The sequence below is a fragment of the Meleagris gallopavo genome, chromosome 1 (genome assembly GCF_905368555.1).
Source record: "Meleagris gallopavo chromosome 1, MGAL_WU_HG_1.1, whole genome shotgun sequence".
In the NCBI taxonomy this organism is placed as follows: domain Eukaryota; kingdom Metazoa; phylum Chordata; class Aves; order Galliformes; family Phasianidae; genus Meleagris; species Meleagris gallopavo.
Window position 1 is genome coordinate 35,146,192 of NC_139404.1, and position 26,747 is coordinate 35,172,938.

Below are 26,747 nucleotides of genomic sequence, written 5' to 3' on the forward strand. Positions count from 1 at the left end.
CTTTGTTTTGCCAGTCATCATTAAATGCATTTATACTATGTCTTTTCATTAAAGATTTAGAGAAGGTATAGTTATGTTTCCAAAAAAGCCAAATGTCCTGTTTATTTACTCTCAGTGGTACTCAGGATGTTTTTCTTATTAAAATCGATTTTGTTGCTCTTCAGAAAGATACAAACAAAAGGGGGACAACTGGTATGGAGCCTAACTACTTTGTAAGCATCACACTGACGTTTTGACTAAATAAAGTTGTTAAATATTGGGCAAGAGCACGAACAGGGGAAAAACTGATTTTGTTTCAATTTCCTATGGAGAGAAAGTGGTCAGTGTAATGGATGTACTGCAGAAAATCCATCCCAGCAGTACCAACATCTCAGACAGCTACTTCCTAGTATGTGTGGGTAAGCTCAAGGATAAATGGATGTATCTAACTAATTTAGAATTTATGAACAGGATTTAGATAAGCTGAACATCTATACCCAGTATAAATGCTAAATGCATCAGTGGATTTTATTTTATTTTCCCAAGAGCTGAAGTGTTTCTCTGTTGCAGATAAACAAAACTTTGATCTAGTGAAAGTGCAAGTAAAGACAGAGAGCAGCTATATGCATAGCAAACTGTAGGCTGGAAAGGAGCATCAAGCTATATTCACTGAGTAATTTTTTTGAGGCAGCTTCTTTATGAATTGTAGCTTTGCGTAAAGTTTTGTTAGATGTGGAAAATAATCAGTAGATCCTAAGAAATGCATGAGAATTTCTTGATTTGTGCTGTACGGTTCTAAAATAGCATTTTTTTTTTTTTTCTGTTGATGTCTCGTGGTTGTATTTATTTTAAAGCCAAACCTGATGTGGGTTTTAAGGTATGAGAAATACCTTGCTCATTCAGGGAGCAAGTTACACCTATTGAATTTCATTTGTGCAGTGAGGTTGGTGGCTTAGCAACCAGAACAGTTATGGACTAACTTAATTAAGATGGTTCTTCCTGATTGTACCTGAGTGCAAGACAAGCATTTCTAATGGAAAACAAATTTGCCTGTCTAATTTTTGTAGGTTCTTTTTCATGGAGGGAGGGGGAAGGGGAAAATACAAAAAACCTCCTTGAAACATGTGAAAGAATGGTTAGGTTCTGGGAGCTGTGGTAAGGAATAAAAGACTGAAAGAGGCTGGTTCAAAGCAGTGTATTGCTCTTTTAAAATGGTTTAAAAAACAATTTTCACTTTTTCACACTGTCATCTATATTATTTACTTTTGATATTTCAAGACTTTCAAGTCACATTTGCTTTATAGAGATGCATATTATGAAAGCAGTATTACCATTTGTTGATGGTGTCTAGTGTCTTCCTGAAAATGTTTTCTTCCAAAATACGGCTTTTCGTTCTTGTTCTCTCTTTTTGCATTCTCTTTGTACTCTGGAGTGGAGCAGTAACCTAAGAAGCCCACAGAGCTCCTAAACCTTTTTGTTTGTGTTCTGTGCTTTGACTTCACATTTAGTGTTTTTTTTTCTTTGTTCTCCACGACTGCCTGCCATTTCTAGAGCCACTTTTTCTACATGACATTTTCTTTTTTTTGTTGCATGGTATTTTTGGTGCCCCTGACCTTCCCGGCCTGTGTTTGGCCTGCAGCAACTTTCCCTTCATATAGCTTTTAGGTTTTGATTTTGGGAGTACAAGCCTGTTATAATACAGGAATGGGATTTAACAGCCAATTGGAAGGAGAAGGTGCTGAAGTCTGTGTCAGCAGTCTCAAAGCCAGTGTGGGTAAATCAAGATGGTACCACAGTCTTGGGAAAGTGAACTGAAGAAGGTGTTTGTAGGTGGGATATAATTGTATTCTGTCACAGTGTGGAAAAAAAACAGTTTTTAATGATCACTGTTTACCTGTGGGTACCTGTAGGTGATCAACACTAGTGTGATAATTACAGTATTTAAAATTTGTGAATGTTTGTGTGTTTTAGGCTGACCTATCTTTGTACAATGAATTCAGATCATGGAAAGATGAGCCTACTATGGACAGAACATGCCCATTCTTGGACAAAATCTATCGGGAAGATATTTTTCCGTGTTTAACCTTCTCAAAAAGTGAGGTATGTACTCTAAGTGTTGTCACTGATGCTTTTTATTTAAATATGTTACACAGAACAAGTAGACTATCTTAATTGATGTATGAAGTTCTACCATTTTGTTTGACTCGAGTATGAGAGTTTACAGTGAAATACCCAAGTTTAGTGTGGAGTATTGAAGTGATCAGTTGTTCTTCTCCATTTGGTATTCTAGATGTGGCTCTCTTAGGTGGAGGCTGTCTACCCTTTCTGTGTTAATACTACCTATCAGAATAAGTTTGTAGGTAGGAGTGATGGGTTTTCCCCTAAGTCAGAGGCCCCATTTAGTAGAAACAGTGTCCGTTGTTTATACAGAGAGCAGTACAGACCAACATAGTTGATTCTGTGGATCTATTTTTCTCTCATTAAGCAGAAAGAAGACACAATCTGGGTGTCTTCTTGAGGAGAGGATTGTGTTGCAAGAATCAGACTTTGGGATTTGAAGTGATTTATCGTGGACAGTTCAGAAATACAGTTTCAGATGAAACAAACGATGTAGCTTTTTTCTTTGTGTGATTTTTCCATTTCCTCTTCCTTTCCTAGTACAGAGGAGGTAATGGTGTTTTACTCATGCTGGGAATATGATGGAACTGGTTCCAGCTGCAGCTTCAGTACCTAGTCTTTGTTTTTAAGCTGCATTTGTAGGCTATAGTTGCAGTATCTATCCTCAGGGGAAGGAGAGGCAGTATTGCATATCTTTATTAAGAGTAACAAATTTTAAAGCTCTCAGACTTGAAATTTTTTTTTCAATGAAATTAAGTAAATCACATATAAAAGGTGGTATATTTTCCTCAAATTTGTCTATTATGGTGTGTGCACTCTTCCCATATTCTTCACTTGTATGAAACTCTCCCACTAAGTGTTTGCTCACTTACTATGGGAATTTAAATTACTTCTGCACTGTGTGCAAGTAGGCCATCCTGTTGTCTTTCCCAGCAACTTCGTTTTGTTTTCTTCCACTTCAGTGGCAATATGGTTACAGTATTTGTATTTCCTCTTTAAGGAGAGAATAAGGCTTCTAGCACAGGTCAGCTGTGTAGTTAATGCTTGCAAATGCTGTGCACAGTAACATGCTTTCCTTTGAATATCAGTAGACTGCTGTATAGTTAATAAGTGACACATATTATGTTTTTGAATAATTGAAAATGCAGTTATCTAAATGGTTGAAGTAATACTTCAGCTCTTTGGAGCCTGTTGTGTATGTGTGTAGTCTTCTGTTTTGCTTTTAGCAAATAGTATTGGGAAAGAATATTTTGTATGAAGTGCTTTTGTAGTAACATTCTAATTTTGAAATGCTCAAAGTATAATAGAAAAATATTTATATTACTCAGCAGCAAAGGAATGTGGACAAAGAATTATTAAATAAAATAAATTGCACCTTATTTTAAATCAAGTAATAACTATTACTTGTCAATACTTAAACACTAATCTTGGGCAACTGTTGAGTTCAGTCAAGCAAAATGAGCATATTTCTAGTGTGTTTATAAAGAATTAACATTAACATAAAAAAGCCTGAGGGAAGTTGCACTTCCTTTATGAAAGTGATATTTTAACAATACCAGGGTTTTGAAGTCACAGTAACCTGTTGTCTCTTTTATATATTGTTCATTCTTAGATCTTTGAATATATTTCTGAAGTAATCTTTGGCTGAAAAATGGGGTAATATTCACTTTGTTTTACAAGTTAGAGAGGTTGTGTGCTGTTTTTTTTTTTTCCTGCAGAAACACAGTAAAATTAAAACATTTTTTTAAATACACAAGGTTTGTGCCGTGTCCAGTATCTGGCAAAAACACTGTGCAAATGTATGTGTTGCTTGGGTGTATGAGGAATAACTGAATATATGGTTAGCATGCTAACCATACATTCCTTGCTGTAAAGGCAGTTGTCTTGCCTGAGGGAGGGTAGGGTTATTTGGAGGACAGAATTTCAACTGAAGCCTAGGAATTGGGCCTCCTGTGTATGAAGCAAGGAAAATCTTATTTGTAATTGAATTTGTTTGGTTTGTTGGCTTTTTCAGTGTTCCTAAGTTAACAGAGACAGAAATGTGTCACTGCTTTGAGGCAGTGGATCACATGGAACTGTATTTAACTGCTTTCTACATTTCTCTTGCAGTTGGCCTCAGCTGTTCTGGAAGCTGTTGAAAACAACACTCTGAGCATTGAACCTGTTGGCTTGCAACCTGTTCGATTTGTGAAAGCTTCTGCAGTTGAATGTGGAGGACCAAAGTATGTTAAGCTAACTGACAGAGGGGAAATCTGGACTCATTTGAGATAACTGTATTCTCAATCCAAGAGTTATCAACTGATCACTTCATTGAATTGTTAAACTTGTAAATATTTATTAAAATATCAGACTTCAGAATTGTTTTGCAAAATTTTATGGGGGAAGTAAGCAACTAACAAATGTTATTATGCAAATGTTAAAGGTTTGTTTTATTTGAACCTTTTTTAAGATGATTGCCTTTTTGGGACAGCTGGTTATGATGCATTGACTGTAAAAGTAGCGTTCTCTTCCTTGGAGAAGATCAATCTGATTCTTAAAGCAGAACTAGGGGCTGTCAGTTGGAAAGCATCGGGAAAAAGGTATAGAAGTAGTGGGGGATTAATGTCAGACAACTAGATTTATTTGTGGCATGAGAAACCTAAGACGTACAGAGCATACTGACAAAGGCAGCTGAAGTATTTGAGAGGAGATATGTAAAGTAAACCCTCTGAATGTGAGAGAAGGAATGTAATGAAGAGGGAGTAAAGGTGAGGGTGAGTTTGAATGTAAAGAAGGAATTGTGATTGAATGGCAGAATGATTGCTTTAGAAGTTTGGAATGGCTTCAGATTCCTCTAGGACAAGGTTTATATGTCAGGTGCTGATGTAGATGTTAAAATAAGTGAGAGGGACTTGCCTGAGGCACTGGGGCTCTGAATGTAAAGGGATTTTAGTGCTTTAGCTTTAGTGTATGCCATGGCTAAGCAAGTAAGGCCAGTATCACAATCCTGAGCCCTCCAAACGCATAGGAAGTCTTCTTGTCTAAAAGATGTCCAGCAGAATTAATATTTCTCTGTAATATTTTTTTTGTTAGAGCTCAGTTTTCTCTTAGAAAACTTGAATCAGAATGTGTATGTCAGGATCAACTGAAGATTTTTTTTCTCATTGCTGCTGTTTTTCAATTCTCATTTTTCTTCATGGGTTTTGAGTGGCAGAGAACATACATTTAACATGTCAAAGGAAATTTTTGCTTTCTCTCTAAAGAAGCTGTATTGTATTCTCCAATGTAATCCTTAAGTAGTTGGCTGGGTAAAAATTAATGTTTTGAGATGCCTCTGCAGAAATTGTACTATAGTTACATTAGTCATATTGAAAGTTAGGATTTACTCTTTCCTCTCTTTTACAATTGTCATGAGGTGACAAAAACTTCTGTATGATTGCTTATGGTTAAGTAATAGGTAAGGGATAGGCAGTATGTAAGCTTAATTTGACAGCAAATGTGCTTTGCCTTAAATATTACTGGCACTGGATGGGAAACAGCTGTTTCACTTAATCAGAGTAGCAGCTTTGCATTTTCTGTTTTATGTGGTGAAAATCACTTTTTATTTAAAGGGCATGGTTTCATAGGTAACGTAATACATACAAACAACATAAATAAATAATAACAGTAACTGGAATAATGCTCCTTAAGGAATTATTTTATTGTCCAATTGCCTGGGGGACAGAAAGAACAGATGCATAAACTAGTGGGGTGGGTAATAAACCAACAACAAAACATTGAGTGGAGGTCAGGGATCTGTGATGTAGTAAAGAAAGGTTCTTGGCATACAGAAGTTACTGAATGGTGCCAGAGATGGTGTGTAGTAATGAAATACAGCTGGGTTTCCCCACAGGATTCAAGTAATTGTCCCCATGGGGAACAAAGCACTAAGCTGCATGTGTGCTTTACAGTGCAGAACTGAGTCATTAGTAATAGCTGTCATTTCAGCATTTATCCTGGTGTGATGCAACACACTGTATAGAAGGTAAATATACTGCTGGAAGGAGAAAAGGCTTTTTTTTTTTTTTCTTCTTAGTATTAAAAATCTGTCTTCTCACAAAGGCTTGACTGCATTTGTGATCAGCTTGCTTCAGCTACTATCCAATTTCCTGGATCAATATCAGTCCTCATAAATTATTGTGGAAAATCATATACACTCCAGTTTTCTCCTGTCTTGCATGGTTCTGTGGACCAGCTGCAGACTATTAAAGGGGCTTGTAGGCTGCTATTGAGACTGTGTGAGCATAGTAATTTTTCTTTCACTTTTGAAAGGTGGCTGCTTCTTAAGACTCCCTAATTTTCTGAGATAGAGATGATAGGGAGGAGATCCAGAAGCTTTTTAAGTCAGTGGAACAGTGGATACCTGACAAGCCAGTTCATCTGGGATGCTGCAATATAAAAATTCCAAATCAAGTCCCTGCTATGTTTACATTTATTAAGATAATAATATTATTATATTATATTATAAATAGCAGCTTCAGTAGAGATGTAAAACTTTTTTTTTTTCTGAAGAATTCTGGAAGAGTTATTTGGAATTGAAGAATTTCTGACTACTGACCTTTCTTTGTTCGTGTATGATATATTTGCAATACACTAGAAAAAGTAAATGTAATTATTTTGCCATGACTTTCTATAATGATAATGGAAGGAATTATTACAGGCAACCTGTTTTCCTTCACCTCAAGTTCTTTTATACTCTGTGAAAATGTGATTTCGGTTTGGGCATAAATACAAAGCTGATCTTAGGATGTGTCTGACAGAGACTATGTGAACTGACTGTTATTCTATGGGGCATATGCAATGTCAAGAGGAAATTAAAAACAAACAAACAAACATTTTAAATGTTGGGGTCAGCTGATTATTTAAACAACTTATTCCATATTATAAAGAGTTAAAGAATTCCTGCTGTTCCAGACAGTCAGACTTGAAGCTGTGAATATGAAAGTACCTGACCAATACTGATAAAAGATATAAAACTAGGAATATATGATGATGTGCTGGTGTTGCAACAAAATTTGTCCTTGTCAAGCTAGAGTAGTTGATGACGCCATTTTGTAAGCTGCAATTAGTACATTAAGGCAGAGATTTGAGTACCTATGCAAATAGAAAGTAATTACATTAACACTCTAAACACACGCAGGTGTTAGACATTAATGTCAGATTTGTTTATTAACTTATGTAAACTTCATGTTTTGTAGGAAATGTGCTCTAAGTGGACAAAGCAAGTCGTGCAAGCATAGAATCAAATTAGGAGATTCAAGCAGTTACTACTATATTTCTCCTTTTTGTCGTTACAGGGTAAGCAGATTTACCACACTTTCATTTTAAGTAGTATTTTTTTCTACCATCATACAAAATGATATTAACCACCATTATTTTATATGGGTTTAGATAACTTCTGTGTGCAACTTCTTTACGTATATTCGATATATCCAGCAAGGCCTGCTGAAGCAGCAAGATGGTGAGTAACAAATTGCATTTTGGGTATCTGAATCATAGAATCATAGAATGCTTGGGTTGAGGGGACCTCAAGATCATCAAGCTTCAACCCCTCTGCTGCATGCACGGCCACCAACCTCCAGATCTGCTACTAGACCAGGCTGCCCAGGGCCCCATCTAACCTGGCCTTTAACACCTCCAGGGACGGGGCATCCACGACCTCTCTGGGCAGCCTGTGTCAGCACCTCACCACTCTCTCTGTAAAGAATTTCTCCTTGACATCCAACCTAAATCTTCCCTTCCTCCACTCAAAACCGTTTCCCCTTGTCCTGCCAATATTTACCCTTGTAAAGAGTTGACTCCCCTCCTGTTTGTAGGCCCCCTTAGGTACTGGAAGGCTGTAATGAGGTCACCCCCACAGCCTTTTCTTCTCCAGGCCAGCTCCCTCAGACTGTCTTTGTGGGGAAGGTGAAGAAAAAATGTGTACGGTGAACGTGCCTAAAACTTGCAGATGATAGTCATTGTGATTGTGAGACTTTGGTGAATTTTCAGTAAAATAACAGAGAAAGAAATGGTGCTTTTCAGTCCATCTTAAAAAAAACCTTCATATGAAAATTCAAGACAAATTCCACGATGAGTGGAGCTATGATGATTTTCTACATAGTATTTAAAAAAAGACTGGCAAAGTATGGAAATATTTATGATCTTTCCACATCATTTTAGCCTTCCAGTTCCATTGTTTTGTCATTAAAGCCTGAAAACAAATTCTATTTTATTTTTTTTTTTATTCTAATGCATGGAATAACCAACAATGTCATTTTAAAAAAACAAAAATTCTGCATTGGGTAGAGACCCCAAAAAAATCTTAAGTTGGTTTGACCTGGGACATTCTTCTCTCCCTTAATACACAAACACATCTTTTCTCTTTTCTCACTTCATGAACTGAAAATTCAGCCAACTCTTCTTTGTCAGATTGTTGTGCAGGGAGAACTGACTGATGAAAACAAACAAACAAAAACCCCAAACATTAAACCAGACTGTAATTTTATTTGAATGCAGCTGAAAAACAAGCATTTAATCTTCAAATGTGACATTGCAAGATTTCTGGATGAGGGCTCCATGTATAAATGTAGTAGCTAGTGCAAGGCATGATTTTTTTTTCATTGTGTTCCCCATCCCCACTCAGTGAAAGGGAAAGGTAATTTTACTTCTGTTGCTATTTTTCCTCCCTGGAGTTACCTGGTTGCTTTTTTCCTGTCAGAATAGCATATCCAACAGCTGCCTATTTAAGCTCTTATCTCTGCAGCAAGTCAGAAATTTGCTTAAGTGAGTGTGCTGTTTGGTTTCAGTAAGTCTATATAAAAGATGGCTGTGTAAACACTGCACATCTATGTTATTTAATTCTGAATTTGAAAAGTAGACTGCATGTAAGAGTTGTGGTTGTTCTTCATTTACTATTATCACTCTAAAAGAAAAAATCATGATGATTTGATTGTATTTAAACAATTAATTTAGCTAAAATTTCCTGTCTAGGTAAAATAATAAAACTAAGTGGCCTTCAATTTTTACTTACCCAACAAATTCTACTTTCTCTTTGCGGTCTTTTATACAGAAAATGAGTCAATGAGCAGAACAATTAAATTAAGGAACTGTAATTAATTGAAGCTGAAGAGCACTGATGCATTTCTTTTCCCTTTTTAAAAAATAAATTAAAATTTAGTGTCTTTTACTATGACTATCACCTAGAATGTTCAAACTTTTATTTTTTTTTAAAAACTAAGCACAAATTGCTCGCACAGCTTAATTCTGATTTCACTAGGAAGTAACAAACTAGGGAGTTTGTTGCTTCTGAAGTTTCCTGAAACTGATGTACAGGGAGGCAGAGTGCCTATTTCAGTTAAAATAAAAACCTAATTCATTGCATCTAGTGATATTTCTGTCTTTTCCAGTGGATCAGATGTTCTGGGAAGTTATGCAGCTGAGAAGAGAGATGTCACTAGCGAAACTTGGCTATTACAAGGAAGAACTCTAAATCTTTTTACTCTTGAGCATGCATGAACTTCATGTAAGATACATAACTCTAAAATCGATGAATCTTTTTTGTCACTTGATATTTATTTCCACAAAGTGGGTCCAAGATCTTTCTCCTTTGGCAGATTGCACTAAGAAGTACTGTGATTGTTTTAAACTGACCTATGCTGTATATGTGTCCATATAATACCTAGTTGAACAAATGTGGTAAGCACTTGCAGGTGTATTAGTGATTGTAATTTACATTTAAAAACAAGACTTCTGATTAAATAAACGTTGGTCTGAAGCAGCATCTGTTGTGTGTTCTTTGTGAAGCAGAGTGATGTGAACCTGCCTGAGAAGGTAAGCAGTTTCAAACTGAAACCAAGATGGTTTTGTGATGGTTTTGAGGGAATGAATGCCTGACATGGTGCAGTGTGAAGATGTATGTATGCATCCCTTCTGTGTGTGTATGCCAATCCAGTTAACAGTTAGATCTTGATATTCTTTTAAATGCTACCTTCCTGTATTGTTCATTTCCAAGAGAACTGTATACTGCAAACATTCATGCTGTCAAAAGTATAATAAATCTGGCTTTCTCTTTAAAGAGGAGTGCTTTTCAGACATCATAAAATAACCTTGAACACTCTTTGGGTCTGTTTTTGGTTAGAAATCTATCTGTGTGACTACTAAAAACTTTATTCTTTTGCTTTTTTCTTTTTGGCCTTAATGCCTTTAAATGAACCTTTCTACTTTTTTTTTTTTCTTCTCAATTTTGTTTCCATTGTTTTAGACATCCATTTCCCACAGCTGTTCTTACATCTGCAAAATATCCATTAAATGATTTTTTTTTTTAACATGTTGATTGTAGTTTGCATGTAATATTAGTGGCTATTTCACACATACAGCTTGCTCTGAAGACAACCTGAAAAAGGATCATGGCTTTTTAAGGAAGATCCGTTCTTTGTTCAGCTGCTACTTTTGCTAGTCCTTTTTCCCCAGGTGTAGTGTGAGCTGAAGGCAGAAAATTCGTTAGGATATGTGGAACACAGTTGTGCAGGTTTGGTATTGTGGTGATTTCACACTGGCTCAGCAGCACTGTGTTGCTCTTGTTCCCCCTTCTCAGAAGGGTGGGGGGAGAAAATGGGATGGAGAAAAACTTGTGAGTTGAGATGTGGGCAGGGACATAGCTCACCAGTTACCCTAGTGGGCAAAACAGATTTGACATAAGGAAGTTTAATGTGATTTTTTGCATGCTGAAATAGAGGAGAGCAATGAGAACTAAAAGCAAACCAAAACCACCTTCCTCCCATCCACATCTTCTGCCTTCTCCCTCTCCCTGAGCAGAGCAAGAGAATGGGGGCTGTGATCTGATCAGAGCAGGTCTGGCTGCTCCAACACGGCCTTGCTGCGGCCAGAGCTCTGCTCACAGTGTGCACCCATGCAGGCCCCAGCTACCAAAACCTTCCCACATGAACCCTATACAAGGAGATTTGCTATGTAAGAGACCTGGAAAAACACCGCAGTCTTGATCGTGATAGCCATTTGTCAATCACAGGTACTGATAAAGCAGTGGCAGATAAAGTTTCTGCTGCGGAAGCCTGGAAGAGTTCTCACTGCAGCTGCTAAAGGAAGGTTTTTTCTTATTTCAATTGAGCTAAGGAAGCCTACTTTTTTTTAAGAAAACAAATTCTATTTGTAGCTGTTATGTTAGGCTCATAAATGCTTCCTAAAGCATTATTAATCCTTGGTTTACATAATGAAGTCAAACTGTTTCCGGGATTAGCTAACAGTAGTTAAATTACAGCCCGTAGCTGCTGCTATTCTGACTTAGTAATCCTTTACAAGTGTTGTCCATTAAAGCAAAGAGATTTTTTTTTTTCTACATAATAGTGCCAAGACAAAAGGTACCTGAAGTTTATTATGAAGGGACTGTCTTCATGTAGAAGAACTACAAAGACGTACCACAAGTGATAATGGCTGTTTGGCTTAATTACAATGATGTCTTGTAAATGCTGGACTTGCTTCTGTCTTTAAGTCCCTTTCCCAAAATTATTGTCTGGTTTGTTTTTTTTTTTTTTTTTTTAGTATGTACTGACTATCATGAGAAACCTGTGACTGATAACAACTGCACAGCGATTACATGTGTGGTGAATTCAGCTGCTTTAGAGAATGGCTGCCTCCCACATTTCTTGACTCCATGGGAGCTTTTGTTCTTAATCAAGGGACTCTTACAGATCTCCACTCAAAATGTCTGAGTATTTTTCTCCTGTTTGTCGTGGATGACGGAACAGGGCCAAACTTGAGTGTGCAAAGACCAACTGGGATGGAATGAAATGAGTTTTGCTATTAGCCCTGAGCAGCCTAGTTGAATTTTCAGCTTTCTCATAGGCTTACCTGGGACAGACAGACCAGTCTGTAGTTTAAAGTCATTACGATAACGTAATTCTTCTCCGTAATCTGCGCTGCAAGATGAAACTGTTCTTAGAGCCATTGGGTAGCCTGGTGCTCAGCTGCTCTGGTGGGATAGTGCATATGGCAAAGCTGCTGCAGCTGGTGGAACTGCTGGTCTTTCACCGGGAGTTGTAATTGCATCACCCGTGTGAAAGTACAGTGACAGGTAATTTTTATTGCCGCATTTTTTGCGCATGTGTAATTGTGATCAGTATTGGGACCAAAGGTCCCTCAGACAAGAACATTAAGCTCACTGAACTGAAGAAAGCACATCGCCTTCATCTTGCCTCAGACGTCGTTCCAAATTCTTTACGTGTAGCAGAGCTGAAGTATATCCCTGACACTAGTATGAAGGAACTGGAACAGCTGGGATGAAGTCAGCCAAAAGCTCTGCTGGAAGCATGCTTTGCTCCTTCATATATTCCTGATCACCTGGGAGGGGACGGCGTGTTTGCTCTGCAGGGAAGTAAAGGGCCTCCAGTGGCTCATCATGGATGTGGTGGGAGAAAATGAGGCCTTGCAGCAGTTCTTCGAAGGTAAGGGCTTAGTTTAGTTTTAAGTGTCTCAACAATCTGTTGTGGCAGCGAAAGTACATTAACCGTTTGAGATGAATTGAAGAAGAAAGGAGGAAGATGGAAAGCCCCCAAACAAAAGCTCTATTTACACAAAGCAGTCATGTAATGTGATCCTGGAATGAAAACAGCACCGGCAGTATAGATGTGCTGCTGTGCATTTTTTCCTTCAGGTAGAGCAGCAAAAGGAAGGTGGCTGTGGCTGAGGCCGTGGGAGGGACAGCGCTGGTGACTGCTGGGAGGAAAATGGGGAAGGGGCTGAGGGCTCCTGGCAATTTCTTGCTTCTGAAGTCCCAGTGATCTTCATGAGGTCGGGGAGCTCCCTCCTTATTCCAGCTCATCCACTCGGGTTAAAAATGGCTGTTCTTTTCCACTCCTGTATCTGATTATAATTGCCATTTTTTGTCTTTCTCTGAGGTCTGTCCTGCCTTTTTCCCCAAGACATTTCCTACTCAGGCAAGTCTCTTGTCTTCCTCTTACCACAAATAATTTCTACTAGACTCCTTGATCAAGCTGCATTGCTGAGACCCTGCCATAATGTAATTAAAAATGACTGTTAAAAGGTTATGTATTTTTTTTACTTTCTAAATCTTTCTTTCCTCACTGTAGTGTTCTCCTTGCAATTTTGTTCCATGATAACCTTGCAATTCCAAGTTTCTCTTACTGTATTCTTTTTCATTCTATGTATTCTATTTTTCATTCAGTGTCCAGGCATTCTTCATGTGATACTGGTCTTATCTAGAAAGGCTACTTTTCTGACTCGGCCAACGTGGTCATTTTTTCTTCACCTGCATTTAATTTCCATTATGCTAAATAGGTGAATTATTATTATTATTACTACTATTATTTTTGCTGGCACTTGTGGTCTAACTGAAAGGTGGTGGCAGCTCTAACTTTTGACCTTGAATTTCAGATGTGGAAATTAAAATTTTGCTTGCAGTCCCCAAGGAATTGTTTTTAAAGCAAGAAATTGAAATCAGTGACTCACAGCTTCTGGCTGCTAGCAGACAAATGTGTCTTTTTCTAGATACTACAAAATTCACGTTTCCTAAATTTACTTTAAGTCACAAAGATCACAAGTTAGTAGACTTTCCTGGCTTTGCTTTCAGCAAGGCGTTTGTTTTTATCAAGCTACTGTTCAAGTACTGTATTGCACAGCTGTTAAATACTGTAAGTAGTATTGGACATGAATTACCTAAAATGCCTGAAAACCTGACTTGGGAAGCAGGGTTTTCTGGGGAGTGTGGACTGGGTCGTGTTGACTTTTGGGACATTTCGGTAGAAGGTATGTCAGGGGTCTTATCAGTATGAGCTCTTTAACAGTAATTAATAACTTTAATTCTAGAATGACTGATTTAAATGCAGAGGGTAGTTTGGTAGAACATCTGTATAGGGAGGGGAGAGAAAGAGAAGCTCTGTCAATTCTGTCAAGTGAAAGGAAAGATGAAACATCTTGGAAGGTTGACATCCTTCAGTAATACGCAGTTCTGCTCTGCAGCACTAGTATATGGGAAAGGTCTAATTTGAAGCATGATTTGCATTCTTTTGAAGCAGGGCTCAGCTCCACTGAACCTGCTTAGCACTACAGCTGGTGGTTTGGCTTGTGTGTTTGTTTTGACAGTCATTGGTATGATCAACTTGCATTTATGTTATTGAGAGAGGACAGTCTGGAGTTTTCGAGAAAAAAGACATAATATTTGTTTTCCTATCAATACCTACTTTCAGTACTCAGTAGACAGATTAGATATAACACTGACTGGGACTTGACTCTGGCTTTTTCTTATTGAAGTAAATGGCTTTTCTCTTCTGTTGTGCCTGTTGTTTTCTGCCTCATTTCATTCCTCTCACACTACATACTTCAGTTTTGACCTAAAACTTTTCCATTGTTTCTGTTAAAACTAATACTTATTAAAATGTTTAGATTTTTGACTGTAACTTCCTATTTGCCAAGGATAGGGCCTGCCCCTCCATAGCAGAGCAATCTCTTACTGCTGACATTATCAGTAGGCTGAGACACTCAATGAAGGCCAAACTAATTATGCTGTTATTAGCTTTTTTTTTTTATTGCTGGAAGGTATTTTTGTGTCTGAGATGCGTGTGTTTGGCCTCAGTGCCCTCTGATATCTGAAGATGTTTCTTGGTTGTGGAATCACTCCCTCTCTTTATAGTCCTTTTCTTGCATGGATAACACTGAGTATATTTTGGTGTTCTTGGCAAATGAATGAAGCTGCAGAATAAAAATGGCTTTAAACATGAAAAGACCAAAGGCCTCTTCTACTATTTTAAGGATGAAAGATGAAAAATCGGATTTAAAGAGGAATTGAGTATTCACTGGGAGATTTCTGTTTGTATGGAAAATGCTGATATTTTGGGGTAAAGCTGTCTTTCTTGACACAAGCTTACTCCTTATCTTTCTTTACTCTAGTCTGTTTCAGTCAAAATGACCAGGACTATCTTGCACAACTTAAATAGTGAGCAATATCTGGAGTCCTTTAATGTGAAAGAAATTAAGGAATTATTAATTAGCCCTCTGTGTAAGACTAACTCAGTATAAGCTGATGAAGTTCTGCTGGACTTCCCACTGAACTTGTATAGTGGCTCAAAGTATTTTAGGGGTAAAGTATCTTCAGATGAAGATTAGTTATTAATTCTCAAGAAAACCTTTCTGTCAACTTGCAAGAGTTTGTAGCAAACCTTATGATTTTGTTCTCCAGGGAACAGGTAATAATTAGCATTGAATGTGTTTTGTGTGTAATTTTTATATCTCCAACTTTATTTATGAACTGTTTCCTGTATAGAATAGCTGATATTTTAACACAAATCTTACTACAAATAGCTAGACTTGGCTAGGAACTTCCTGGCATAGCTCTTTTAATGACACCTAATGATCAATTTTAGTACTCAGTTTTTGTCAATACTAAATGTTTGAGAGCATATTTTACACAAATAACATAAATAGCTTGGTTATTTGCTGGGTTGTTTGGAAAGTGGCGGCTGTGGTTTAACCCACATTCAGATGTATGTTTGACTTCTCTGAAATAACTACTCTGAGAAAGGCATCAAAAGTACCATCCCCCTCATCCTTCACTTTGCATTAAATGTTGCTGGAAAGAAGGCAACTGGTTTCAATGCAGTTGTATGTCAGGCTTCTACAGCGAAGTGCTGGGAGAATTAATGAGGCAGGTGATTCAGGGATTGAGTCTGGGGCTGCTGGCTTAAGGAGCACGTAGAGTGGAGCTCAGGAGCCAGGTTACTGGAGCTTGGTAGCTGGAGGTTGCCAGAAAGAGAAAGAAAGTAGGAGGCCAGTGATCAGCATACTGTGGTGCCTGTGTCTGGAAACAGGGAAAGGCTAGGGGAGAATGGGCAGGGAAATAGAAGCCAATGTAGAAGAGAGGCTTTGGACTTCAGATCAAAGGGAACAGAGCAACAGAATATTGATTTGATGGAGAAATGGGCAAAATACGATCCTATGTTGCCTATGACTGCAGGCTGTTCTGCATGCAGCTGTGTATAAAAACCATGTCACAACACAGCCTTGCTCCTTCATCTTCCCTTGCTCCTCGCAGATGACAACTGTTTATTTCCTGGGTTATTTCTGGCAATCCTCTGCAGTGACATTAATCCTCTGCAGTGACATCGCTCAACCAGGGCATGTTGTAGAATGGAGTGTGGACTGGGAGCAGAGATCCCCGAGCATGGCTGATAAAGGCTGCTGACTCTGCGGGTCCCCTTTTCCATGTACATACACATCGTTCTCTGCCCTCGTAGTAACTTTGGGTAGCTGGCTTGTGTGCTACTAGGGAGCAACAAGAGCAGTAACCAAATTCTCAGTCAAAATATCAGAGTATTTTACCCAAAGCCTGTAACTTTTAAGCGCTTACTATGATCAAGGTCTGTGAAATGGATGCCAGTGTTTTAAATAAGTTTGCATATGATCCAACAGCTCCTCCTCTGCTGAAACAGATGCCAATGCAAGCGCAGGAAAGGAAGTACACTTAGATAGAAAAAAATATTAGAGTTAGGCTCTACAGTGCAGCCAACTGTAGTTTGTTTATTCTGTGCATTGGTACTATGAAACTTTCACTAGTGGCAGACTGTCTTTTTGCTGGTGTGCTTCCTTCCTCTCCCAGCATAGATCTACCTTTTTCTTCCTTCCTTCTCCTCCTGATTTAGCTATGCAAAGCAGAGAGGTTAAGAGGGAATGAGGCGTATTGCTGTTGTTGCTATTGCATTGCAAGAGGCCTACTCTCTGGACTGTTGGATGTCCAGTATTGAAGGCCCTGTATTTTTATGGCCACAATTCAGAAAAGCTTGTTTCTGACCTTGGTCAAAATAAGCAATTCTTGGTTTTGTGGTGCAGGAAAAAACACATTAATAGCAAATGTTTTTTTAACTACGCATGAGGGCTGGATGACTTGAGCAGGTGTTCAAGATTGAGGGAGATAGCTGAAGAAAGCCAGCCCCTTGTGTATTTTCAAGACATTTTTGCAGACAGCGAAGTTCACCACCATTCCAAGACTGGACAGAGACAAGAGCAGAAAACAGAAGAAATTGTACGACTTCTGCTATGCACGTTGTGTCCCAGGCAGTGGCAGAGTGAGGGGAAAATAGCTGGTGTGAGCTGCTCAGGGCTGAGCCCAGCAGCTCTTAAGCTACTCCACTCTGTCCTGTGCAGCAGCGGACAGAGTTGGCCAGCTTCAGTAGATGACTGTAGAGAGCAGTAACTTAAACTTCCTTATCTTGCTTTCTTTCTGACTGGCCACTCCTATATTTATAGAAGGCTTGCTGGAAAGGTGGTGAGCCCACACAGTTTTGTTTGCTTTTGTTTCTTTTTCTGAAGGAGAGTTCCGGCTGACTTGCTTGACTTTCTACAAAAGAACTCGAGAATTCCACAGACTTTACAATCATCAAATCTGTTTATAGCCTTCAGTAACCAAGCAGCAAAGGACAAAGTACTGAACCTTTCTGCTCAGTAATACATCTAGCATATTATTGGACTTTTTTTTTTTTTTTTTCCCCTCTAGGAAAATAATCAGAAGCCTCAAATTCCTTCAATGTTTCTAAAGCTTTATTTATGCTTCCTTAATCAAAGCTTAGGATAGTGGGTTTTAAAACTGTTTCAGAAGCTCACTGGTAGTACCAATGCAGGGAGTGGATCTCTGTGAGACATCAGAGCTTTAATTTGGTCACCTGTTTTGATCCCACCATAAAGGAGATTGAAGTTTTCTTCAAAACCTTATTTTTGTAGTTGCAAACAAGGAGCCTCTCCTGCTGTGGTAATTCTGTGAGGCCTTCATGACAGGCATAAACTGATGCTTTTCTGGTGCTGTCATCTTCACCTTCTCTCTTTTACTCTGCATTTCCTGTCACCCTTTCTCCCTCAGTGAATATGCCCATACTTCCAAATAGAAGTGTGACTTGTCTGTAACTCACGAGATGCTCACCTGTGGTAGGGCAGGACTGATCTTTGACTATTTTCCTTTGTATGAGATAATGGGCAGCGTTCCTTAGTCTGAAATACTGACGACTGTGTACAAATGTCAGAAAGACAAATTCCAAGAGTGACATCTTTGATTGCAGAGCAAGATGTCCACAGAGCCTTGGAGAACCCCATGGTGGATACAAGTATGTTGGAAGAATTCCTCAGCAGTGACTTAGAGTTTGGAACCTTGTAAGTATTACAGCAACAAATGAAATTGTTTTCAGTGGTGCACTGGTTAAAATCTGAAAGCAGCAGTCAGACCTGAAATCTCTTAGGTTTGGTAGGATTGTGAGGTGCTTATTTCCGTACTTGAAACTGCGTGAAAGCTGGAAATATAAATTGTGAATAGTAATGGAAATATGTTATTTTGTAGTTCAACAGAATGGATGGTAATGAAGTCTGGAACAATTCACAACTGTTATGCTAATTATGGCATTAAATGCAAAGCTGCTATTTTTTAATGTAACTAAGTGCTGGTTTAGTTTTTATGTGCAGAATAAATGATGTAAATGAGATTAATGTATAATAAATTGAGAGACTAATGTAAACCTCCCAGTCTAAGGGAAACAGGGCTACCGCTTTTATTCTAATGCTCCCTTCAGAGCAGAGGAGTTCACCATTAATCTTTTCTGAGACTTGTTCTTAGAGTTACAAAGGCTGCGTAATACAAGGGGTCATGGTTAAGGGTGAAAGGTTATGCAACACATCTATCAAAGACTTCAGACCCAAACTGTTCATCTAGACAACTGTCACATGATTGTAGTTAGATTCAAAATGTTACAAATGTGCCAATGTTTGCCAAGAGCAAAGCAACAGTGGATGTTTTTATAGGGTAACTAAACAGCCTGCAGGATTTCTCACTGTGGACCCACTTGCCATTGCACATATTTATTCACAGTAGCTTAAGTCGGCTTCTCTCTACTCTAAATCATGAATAATGACTTGATTCTTTCTCTGGCCACAGTCAGGAAATAGAAGTGAAAAGTCTGCTTTTTATAGATCTTCATAGCATTTGATTTTCAAATGTCTTAATATATATCAGATTAAACAGATTATCAAACTCCTTGATGATAACTTTCAAATGTTATTCTGTTGCTTTCATACAAAAGGCATGTATAGATGTATGTATCTGCTGTCATGCAGTTTAGGTACGTTACATAGATACTACAGTTGCAGTGCTACTAACTCTCTATGTGCATATGCAAGAAAATAATCTGCTCCAAGGCAGTGTTTGAACCTACAGCTTGTAAGTATGCCTGGAAGGGTTAAGAGCCAATTTCTGAACCTCCTAATTTCTAATGCAATTGAGGAGAATATTATGTCCTTTCACTGAATCACAGAATTGCAGAGGATGGAAGGGACCTCTGGAGATCATCCAGTCCAACTCCCTACTACAGCAGGTCCCCAATAGAAGGTCGCACAGGAAAGTGTCCAGCCAGGTCTTGAGTATGTCCAGAGGAGGAGACTCCACAGCCAATCTGGGCAGCCTGTTTCAGTGCTCTGCCACCCTTACTGTAAAGGAGTTCTTCCTTGTGTTTGAACAGCAGCAAGATGGCATGGGATTTTCTCTTGCTTAAACTGCTTTAAAAACATGATTGTGAAGAGCTGAAAAACTTAAAAGAATTATGAGATGTGACAGACCTATGCTCTCATGGGACTGAAGCCAGCAGCGCAGCCTCTGTAGCAGTCTGCTGGTGACTTAAGCTGCTCCCACTTCCAGCACAGAAGAAATGGTTTTGCTATGTCGTGTGGAAACACCTTGCTGCTGTGCTGTAAGCTACTCAGGAGGGATTTGCCCTAGCATCACGGTCTGGTTCCACACCTCTCTCTAAGGGAGTAATCCTTTACACTGTCTGATAGGAGAAACTCTAGAAGCACAAAAGTAAAACAGACTATAAACTACAATAACTTCTATGGGGTGTATTACAGTATAATAAAATAAATGTGCCAAAGAATAAATAATCAAGAAACAGCTTTCAAACCTCAAGCATGAGAGTGGGGCTGAGCTCTTGGGTATCTGTTGAGCCATAAGCAGAGCAATGCTCCTCTCGTGTCAGCTGCAGACAAGGAAGTGTTCAGTTTCCACCTGTAAATCAAAAGGAAGCAGCAACAGTAAAATACCACAGGCAAGCTTGTTCTTGTACAGAGCAGCATTCCTGAAATTCTTTAAAAGGAACCAGTTCTTTTTTTCACAGATGTGTCTGTTTGAATAACAAAAAAACAGCAAACATTTTAAAAATCAGTCCAGGCAATAATACACTTAACTTCTTTGCTGTCTCAGTGACCTCTCTGAGCAAGGCTGCTAAAACAGAAATCTTTCCTGCTTGTCTATGGGGTTTGGCACAGAGGCTGCTGTGGATCATGTGGAATATCTGAGTCCCCAGCCAGGATTCCTCTGTTAAGCTGCCAGTGCTTGGCTCTGGTCAGAGGACAGCTGCCTTCCTGCCTCTTAGCCCTGTGCCCTCATACCTGCTGCCGGCCACCGGTGGCTGAAGGAGCTGAGACCTTCCCTCACAGCGGGGTGTGAAGGTTCCTCCTGTGCTCCTACTTCCCCATTCATGTAACACAAAGCGGGAAAGGAGCCTCTGCTCGTGTCGCTGTACACAGAGACAGAGGGCAGCCCAGCTCTGCCTGGATGTGGCAGAGCACAGTGCTGTCCTGCAGGTGTGACACAGAGCTGCTGGGTGGTGGTCCTGCGTGTGGTGTTGCATGGTCTGCTGCACTTTGTGAGTGCTGGGGCTATCTGGAACCATTCATGTCTGGCTGCAGTCAGCTTGGATAGGCACTGGGCAGTTCATGGCTGCTTCCCTTCATGCAGCCTGCAGCTCCTGCTGTCCAAACCCTGAAACCCTTTCCAGTATACCTTAAAATTTGTTCTTCCTTCAAGTGTACGTGTCAAGATTCTGCCAGCTGCTAAACCCTTGTGTTATATGCGATAAGTCAGCAATGGTAGACAGGGGTTTTTGTGCCTTTTTTCTTTTCAAATTAATCTTTGCTTTGAGAAGCTTCTGGGGCTGACCTGTTAGTTGTCTTTATTTTTAATTCTTTCATCATTTATGTATAGAAGTTGTTGGTCCCCCTCAATGTTTTCCAAATGGAACTAGGAAATTTATGTAGGGTTATGAAGAGGGAAAGTAGCTTGCAATATAGGGAAATCCCACTTTAAGCTTCTAGACCCTTCTGGTGAATTCATAAGGAAATCTTGCTTTAAATAGGACCAACGTGCTTCTCACTGTTTTACTCCTCCCTTGGGCTGCTTCCTGGTGCTGCAGTGTGACCTGCTGACCCCTGATGGGGTCTGGGGGTGCTGTGCCCAAACTAATCTCTTAAGAAATTGTGTACTGTTTGCCGACAAAAGTGCTAAAGATCTTTAAAATGTAGTCTAGAGAGAATGGAGCTGTTGTGAGTCCAGGCGTTCTGGTGTGCCCAGAAGTAACTGAAGAGCAGCTCATGGGAATGAAGAGGGGTTTGAGGTGTCTTCAAGCTGCTCCAGGAGAGATTTAGGCTGGATGTTAGGAAAGACTACTTTTCTGAAAGAGTGGTCAGGCACTGGAATGGGCTGCCCAGGGACGTGGTGGAGTCACCAACCCTGGAGGTGTTCAAGGAACGTTTGGATTTTGTGTTGAGGGACATGGTTTAGTGAGTACTATTGGTGATAGGTGGGTGGTTGGACTGGATGATCTTGAAGGTCTTTTCCAACCTTGGTGATTCTGTGAGTCCCCTGCCTTGGAGGGATATTTGGCCAAGAATTGGTGGCGATGGGAGCTCCCTGCAAGATAAGGAGGTTGCCATTGATCTGTGAGAAGGAGCGGCAACCTTGGTAAGCAATATATCCTGAAAACCATTCTAAATAGCCTTGTGGTCCCTCTCCAGCTGCTTTTAGCTTTGCCTTATTTCCATGAGAAAGAGAGGTCTGTTCTCCATGACTTCTCTCAGTAAAAAATTAAATCTGTTTTTCGTTCCTAGGCAAAGACAGTTGCCAGACTCTCCACCAGACTCTGGATCAGAAGCATATTCTCCACCACAGCTCAAGAGTAGGTGACGTGAGTTCTGGCTCCCCATGAACTGGTAGGAAGGTCTCCAGCTCAATTTTTTACTATTAACTTTCTTGTCTGTTTGCTTGTAGCCACGTGGGGTGATGCTACGTTGCCAAGTGGGCAGCAGTCTCCATTCCCATGTCCATCAGCTGTGGCACCCAGCAAGCTTCCCTACAGATTTCTGGAGACTTCTTCTGACCCCAACAGCAGTGGACATCCTTGCAGCATTCCCCAGGGCTGCTGTATGAAGAGAGATAATGCTGTGACTCCATGGAATAACTCTACATCCTCCAACTCTTTGGGATTTAATTATTCATACTTTCAGCCAAATGTATCTCAGATTTCTAGGTAAAGCCTTTATACAGAAAATGAGACAGATACAGTAAAAAAAAATTGGAGCTGGTAAAAGATGTGGTGACGGACTAGTGTAAAATCCCTGCGGGTACAGAATTTTCCACAGGATGGCAGTGTTTAGACGCGTTTGAGAAACTTATGGTTGAGGGCTCTTTAAACATTTTGATTAAAATTAGGATTAAAATGCCTAGGAATGCATTTCAGTTTGAAGAAATATGCAAGGCTAAGGAGGAATCCACAGGTAGCTGATAACTGGATTATAAAAACAGTTAGGGGTTTTGTAATACTTATTGTAGGGACTTGTCCATAAGGGTCTTGGACGTATTCTGACACATGGCATGAGAGGAAAAGAATTGTCACATCCATGTAAGCAAGTGAAATGGTATTCATATACCATCTGCCATATTTATCTACTAGTGTGTTCTGGATGCTTGGTTGTTTAAAATACACTGGGTAGTGCAGACATCCAAACATGATACTTACTAAATAAGAATGAATGACCAATGTGTGCCAGAATGGGATCCGCGCAGTTGTTGGGAGATCGTATGAATTCATCAGTGTTAGTCTTGGGGTTGTAGATTCTCTGTGTGAAAGTCAGTTGCATCTTACGTTGGTGATGTGAGTAAAGGAAGCTGGGCCTTGGTTCCTTAGTGAAACTGGTTATATATAAATTGTTTCCTTTGTAGTAGAAGGTTTCTGTTAGTCATAATCGTTTTTTTGAGGAAATGTTTTCATTATTGGAACTTAAGGTGCAAAATACTTCTCAACCTAGTGTAGATTTTCTGAACAAATCCAGAAAAACACCTTTTCTTCTACTTGTGGAGAAACATAAACATCCGTACCTATTAGGACTGCCTGTGACTTGGAGATTGGTTTGGTTTTTTTTCCAGAAGGAGCGACCCATCCATCAGGATATTCCAAGTTCTATTTTATAATATAAAAATTTTGGAATAAGGTTTCCCCTTTGCAGAAAGGGAAAATGTTGAAATCTCACTTTCTGAGAAACTGCGTCCAACCAGTTTTCCCTTGAGATGTCTTTATTAACAGATTAGTTTAATAACAGCTGATGACATTTTGTTTTCTGTATAAGAAAATGAGTTCACACTCAGTAGAGTAAAATCGTTCAAGAAAATGCTATGTTATTAATTAGGATATTGTGATTTTGCAGATTGTACTCTGTAAACCTTTATAAGAGATTCAGTTTTCCATTAATATGATACATAAAAATATATTAATTTATGTTTTAGAAGAAAAAATGCATAATTCAGTTTTTAAAAGCCATAAGCAATCTCCTCATCCCAGCAAATTAAGATCTGGGTAACAATACAATTAGATTGTGATAGCCAGGTGTTCTCTTATAATATGACTCTAATAACTGTGTTTAGACTGAAAGGAGTAATTTAATGTGATTTTTTAAAAGCACTCCCGCAGCATCAGGCATAAAAAGGAAGCTCTCACAGTTGCTTGGAGATACCACTGATCCTCAAGTCTGGTGCAACAACTCCAGCCAAGGTAAGCAACTCCATGAAAACAGAATTTGATATTTCATACCATAGGCAAGTGGGTATTCAAAGAGCATATATCCTACCAGCTCTGAAATGGTAGAGGTATTAACAACCCACTTGCCACTGCCAGCTTTGGAGCAGTTCATCTTTTCAGTGTTTTTGAAAATAAGGACCTATTTATATTTTGCTAAGAGATTTGAAGTATTACATCTATTCTCCCTGACTGCCTGCCCTCCAAATGTTGTGCCTTCCTCCACATGTGAGCCTGCAGATGAGACCACACTCTGCTGACAAGCTTGGTGCTAAATAGAATGGGCAAAGAAATGTGGGTCAGTTCAATAGGGAATTAATTTGGTGTGTGAGCAAAACGGATTGCAGTTTCTCTTTTTGATCTAATTTCTCAGCTTCATACATTTTCTACAGTTTGCCTGAGGAACTTCCAGCCCTGTGGAAAATGTGAGAGTTGCATGCTATTTCTTTAGAGTTTAAGTTTTTTAGATTTTTTATTAATGAGTAGCAGGTAGAAGCCCACTACCGTGGTTTGCCATTGGTGCCTCCTTGTGTTTGGTCAGTGTCGCTTGTGACTAGCTCTCTAAGTCTGCCACTGCAGGAAGAAGAAAAGAGGCAGTTCCAGAACAGGCACCTCTGTCTCTAAAATTGTTATTGCTGGTTTTAATACTTCAAAGACATGCTTTTAAATATGCTATCTTTAGGACTCTGTGTCACAAACCCACACTTAGTGGGAAGAAGAACACAACCATTGAAAAGAAAAGGCATGGGAATCTTCTAGAAATGAAGTGTGAATGTCTTTTTTTAATTTTTTTTTAATTTTTATTTTTTAATTTTTATTTTTTAATATATTCACTCCCTTTTGTGTGTCAGAAATGGGGATTCACAAATGATGCTTGGGTCTGAAATTGTTCTGGTCAAGATGAGCTCTTTCTCACTGTGCTGCCACAGACCATAGAAATATCTTTGCTTATATAGAATCGTAGAATCACTCAGGTTGGAAAAGACCTCAAAGATCATTGAATCCAACCACAACCCAACCATTCTACCCAAACTAACAATCCTCTGCTAAATCACGTCCCTGAGCACCACATCCAAACGATTTTTAAGCACATTCAGGGATGGTGACTCAACCACCTCCCTGGGGAGCCTATTCCAGTGCTTAACAACCCTAACATATTCTCTCCCATCCTTACTGCACCCCATTTATCTGTCTCCCTTACTGCATTTTCCTCTGTCATCATGAAATGTAAAGCACCTCTAAGAATTACAGTTTACACTGTCTCATAATGATGTCATATATATGCAAAAAGCATTAACCAGGTAACCAGAGTGGAAACTGTGTCTCTATCTCTGGAACTAAGAACCTATTGCGGTGAACATATTCAGTTTAAACTTCCACTGGAAAGAATGGGAAGTACCTGTATTTCTTTTGCTTCTTGTACTTGCACTTCTTCGTCCCACTTTGCTTCTTGCACAGTTTCTTACAGAGCTACTTATTTAGCTCTCCATTTGGGGCTGGTTCCTCCCTTCCCCCACTTCCAAAGGAACTACACGTCCTTTGGGAGATAATAAAAATAGGAAATGCTACTTGTGTAATATTTTGCAAATCAGGCAAGCGGAAAATTTTATTTTCTAGGACAAGGTCTTTTGGAGTAGTTGTGAAGGAAAGTTAAGATTTAAATATATTTGGAATAATTTGTGCTTTATGTATGTAATTATATAAAAATGTTAATGCGGGATTTCTATCTCCCTACAGCAGTTCTCAAGGACTGTGCCGCTGAAGTGCAAGAATATGACAGTGATGGACAGAATGCAGCTTTGGAAAAATGCTGCCAAGCTCTAACATGGCAACTATACCAAGCTTCTCAGTGGAACAGCTTAGTGAACTCTAATTATGAAAAACTGTAAGCACTGAAGATTGCACTTGGAAAAAAAGCTTTTTCTTTATTTTTTTTCTGGCACTGTATAGGAATAAATGCTACATTTGTCATTCCTTGTTCTTCCTGAATATAAAACTGGAGAAGGAGGTATAGCAGTGGTGGGATTGAATTTTGAATTTTCGGATGTATCAGATAAGCTCAACTTTAAACGCTGCTTGAAATTCATGCTAGGTTTTCTAATTTCCCTTCAGGGATTTCAGAGAAAAAGAAAAATGAGTTTAACCCGAATACCTGTTAGTTTTTATTTATTTTTTAAAGCATATTAGTGAATATACTTACTGAGCATAAAAGAAATGGAAATAGAAGATATGTTTTACTTCTGGGCTCACATAACTGAAGTCTACAGACTTGTGTGTAAAATGTTCAGTCAAGAACTAAGAATATTCCTGTATAAAGGAGAACTGTAAGAAACCTCTCAGTGCTTCAGATGTGTTTGGGATATGAAGTGTCCATCTGGATGGACTCTAATTGTCGCTATACTTTCAGCTGGTAGCTGCGATAGATCTTAGAGATGATGGTGGGAGACTTCTCATCTGCTGCCTGCCCAGTTACATTTTAATTCCCGCAGACTTAAAAATGAAATTCCAGGCTCGCCTTTCTTGGTAGCTTGTATCAACAGAAATAAGACAATGTGATGCTTATCTTCAAAAAATCAAAAAACGTGTGTGATTACCATTAAGGACGATTAAGATACTGTTAGCAGAAGAAATCAGTCTTTCACTTAAGCGAGGTCAGCGGCAGTGCTGTTGTTCCAAGATGTGCTGTAATTTATAGCACAGCACACAGTTTTTGCTTCTGAATAAGAACATAAATTATCAACAATATGA

General features: G+C 39.0%; 2 protein-coding genes and 1 long non-coding RNA gene across 8 annotated transcripts in view; 2 read left to right on the forward strand and 1 right to left on the reverse strand.

Moving 5' to 3' along the window:
- RAB3IP (RAB3A interacting protein) overlaps positions 1-9,877 on the forward strand; it is a 29,108-nt gene extending 19,231 nt beyond the window's left edge. For all 4 annotated transcript variants that reach the window (XM_085221198.1, XM_085221186.1, XM_085221187.1 and 1 more), the window contains 5 exons: positions 1,951-2,079; positions 4,207-4,319; positions 7,314-7,413; positions 7,507-7,576; positions 9,504-9,877. In XM_085221198.1, coding sequence (XP_085077324.1) covers positions 1,951-2,079; positions 4,207-4,319; positions 7,314-7,413; positions 7,507-7,576; positions 9,504-9,586 — 495 coding nt within the window. In that variant the 3' untranslated portion in view covers positions 9,587-9,877. The remainder of the gene's footprint in view (positions 1-1,950; positions 2,080-4,206; positions 4,320-7,313; positions 7,414-7,506; positions 7,577-9,503) is intronic.
- Positions 9,878-12,236: 2,359 nt separating this feature from the next.
- Positions 12,237-26,747, forward strand: part of MYRFL (myelin regulatory factor like) — a 43,539-nt gene continuing 29,028 nt past the window's right edge. The window contains exons 1-6 of one of the 3 annotated variants that reach the window (XM_085221174.1): positions 12,237-12,554; positions 18,171-18,261; positions 22,039-22,106; positions 22,199-22,457; positions 23,884-23,975; positions 25,737-25,884. In XM_085221174.1, coding sequence (XP_085077300.1) covers positions 12,509-12,554; positions 18,171-18,261; positions 22,039-22,106; positions 22,199-22,457; positions 23,884-23,975; positions 25,737-25,884 — 704 coding nt within the window. In that variant the 5' untranslated portion in view covers positions 12,237-12,508. Of the gene's footprint in view, positions 12,555-12,752; positions 12,901-18,170; positions 18,262-22,038; positions 22,107-22,198; positions 22,458-23,883; positions 23,976-25,736; positions 25,885-26,747 lie in introns of those variants that run through there. The other 2 variants (XM_010708090.4, XM_085221177.1) reach the window with 2 other exon arrangements.
- On the reverse strand, positions 19,978-20,753 carry LOC146545252 (uncharacterized). The gene is made up of 2 exons (XR_014882557.1): positions 20,542-20,753; positions 19,978-20,158 (listed from the first exon to the last, which is right to left on the reverse strand). It is a non-coding gene; the product is annotated as an uncharacterized LOC146545252 (long non-coding RNA).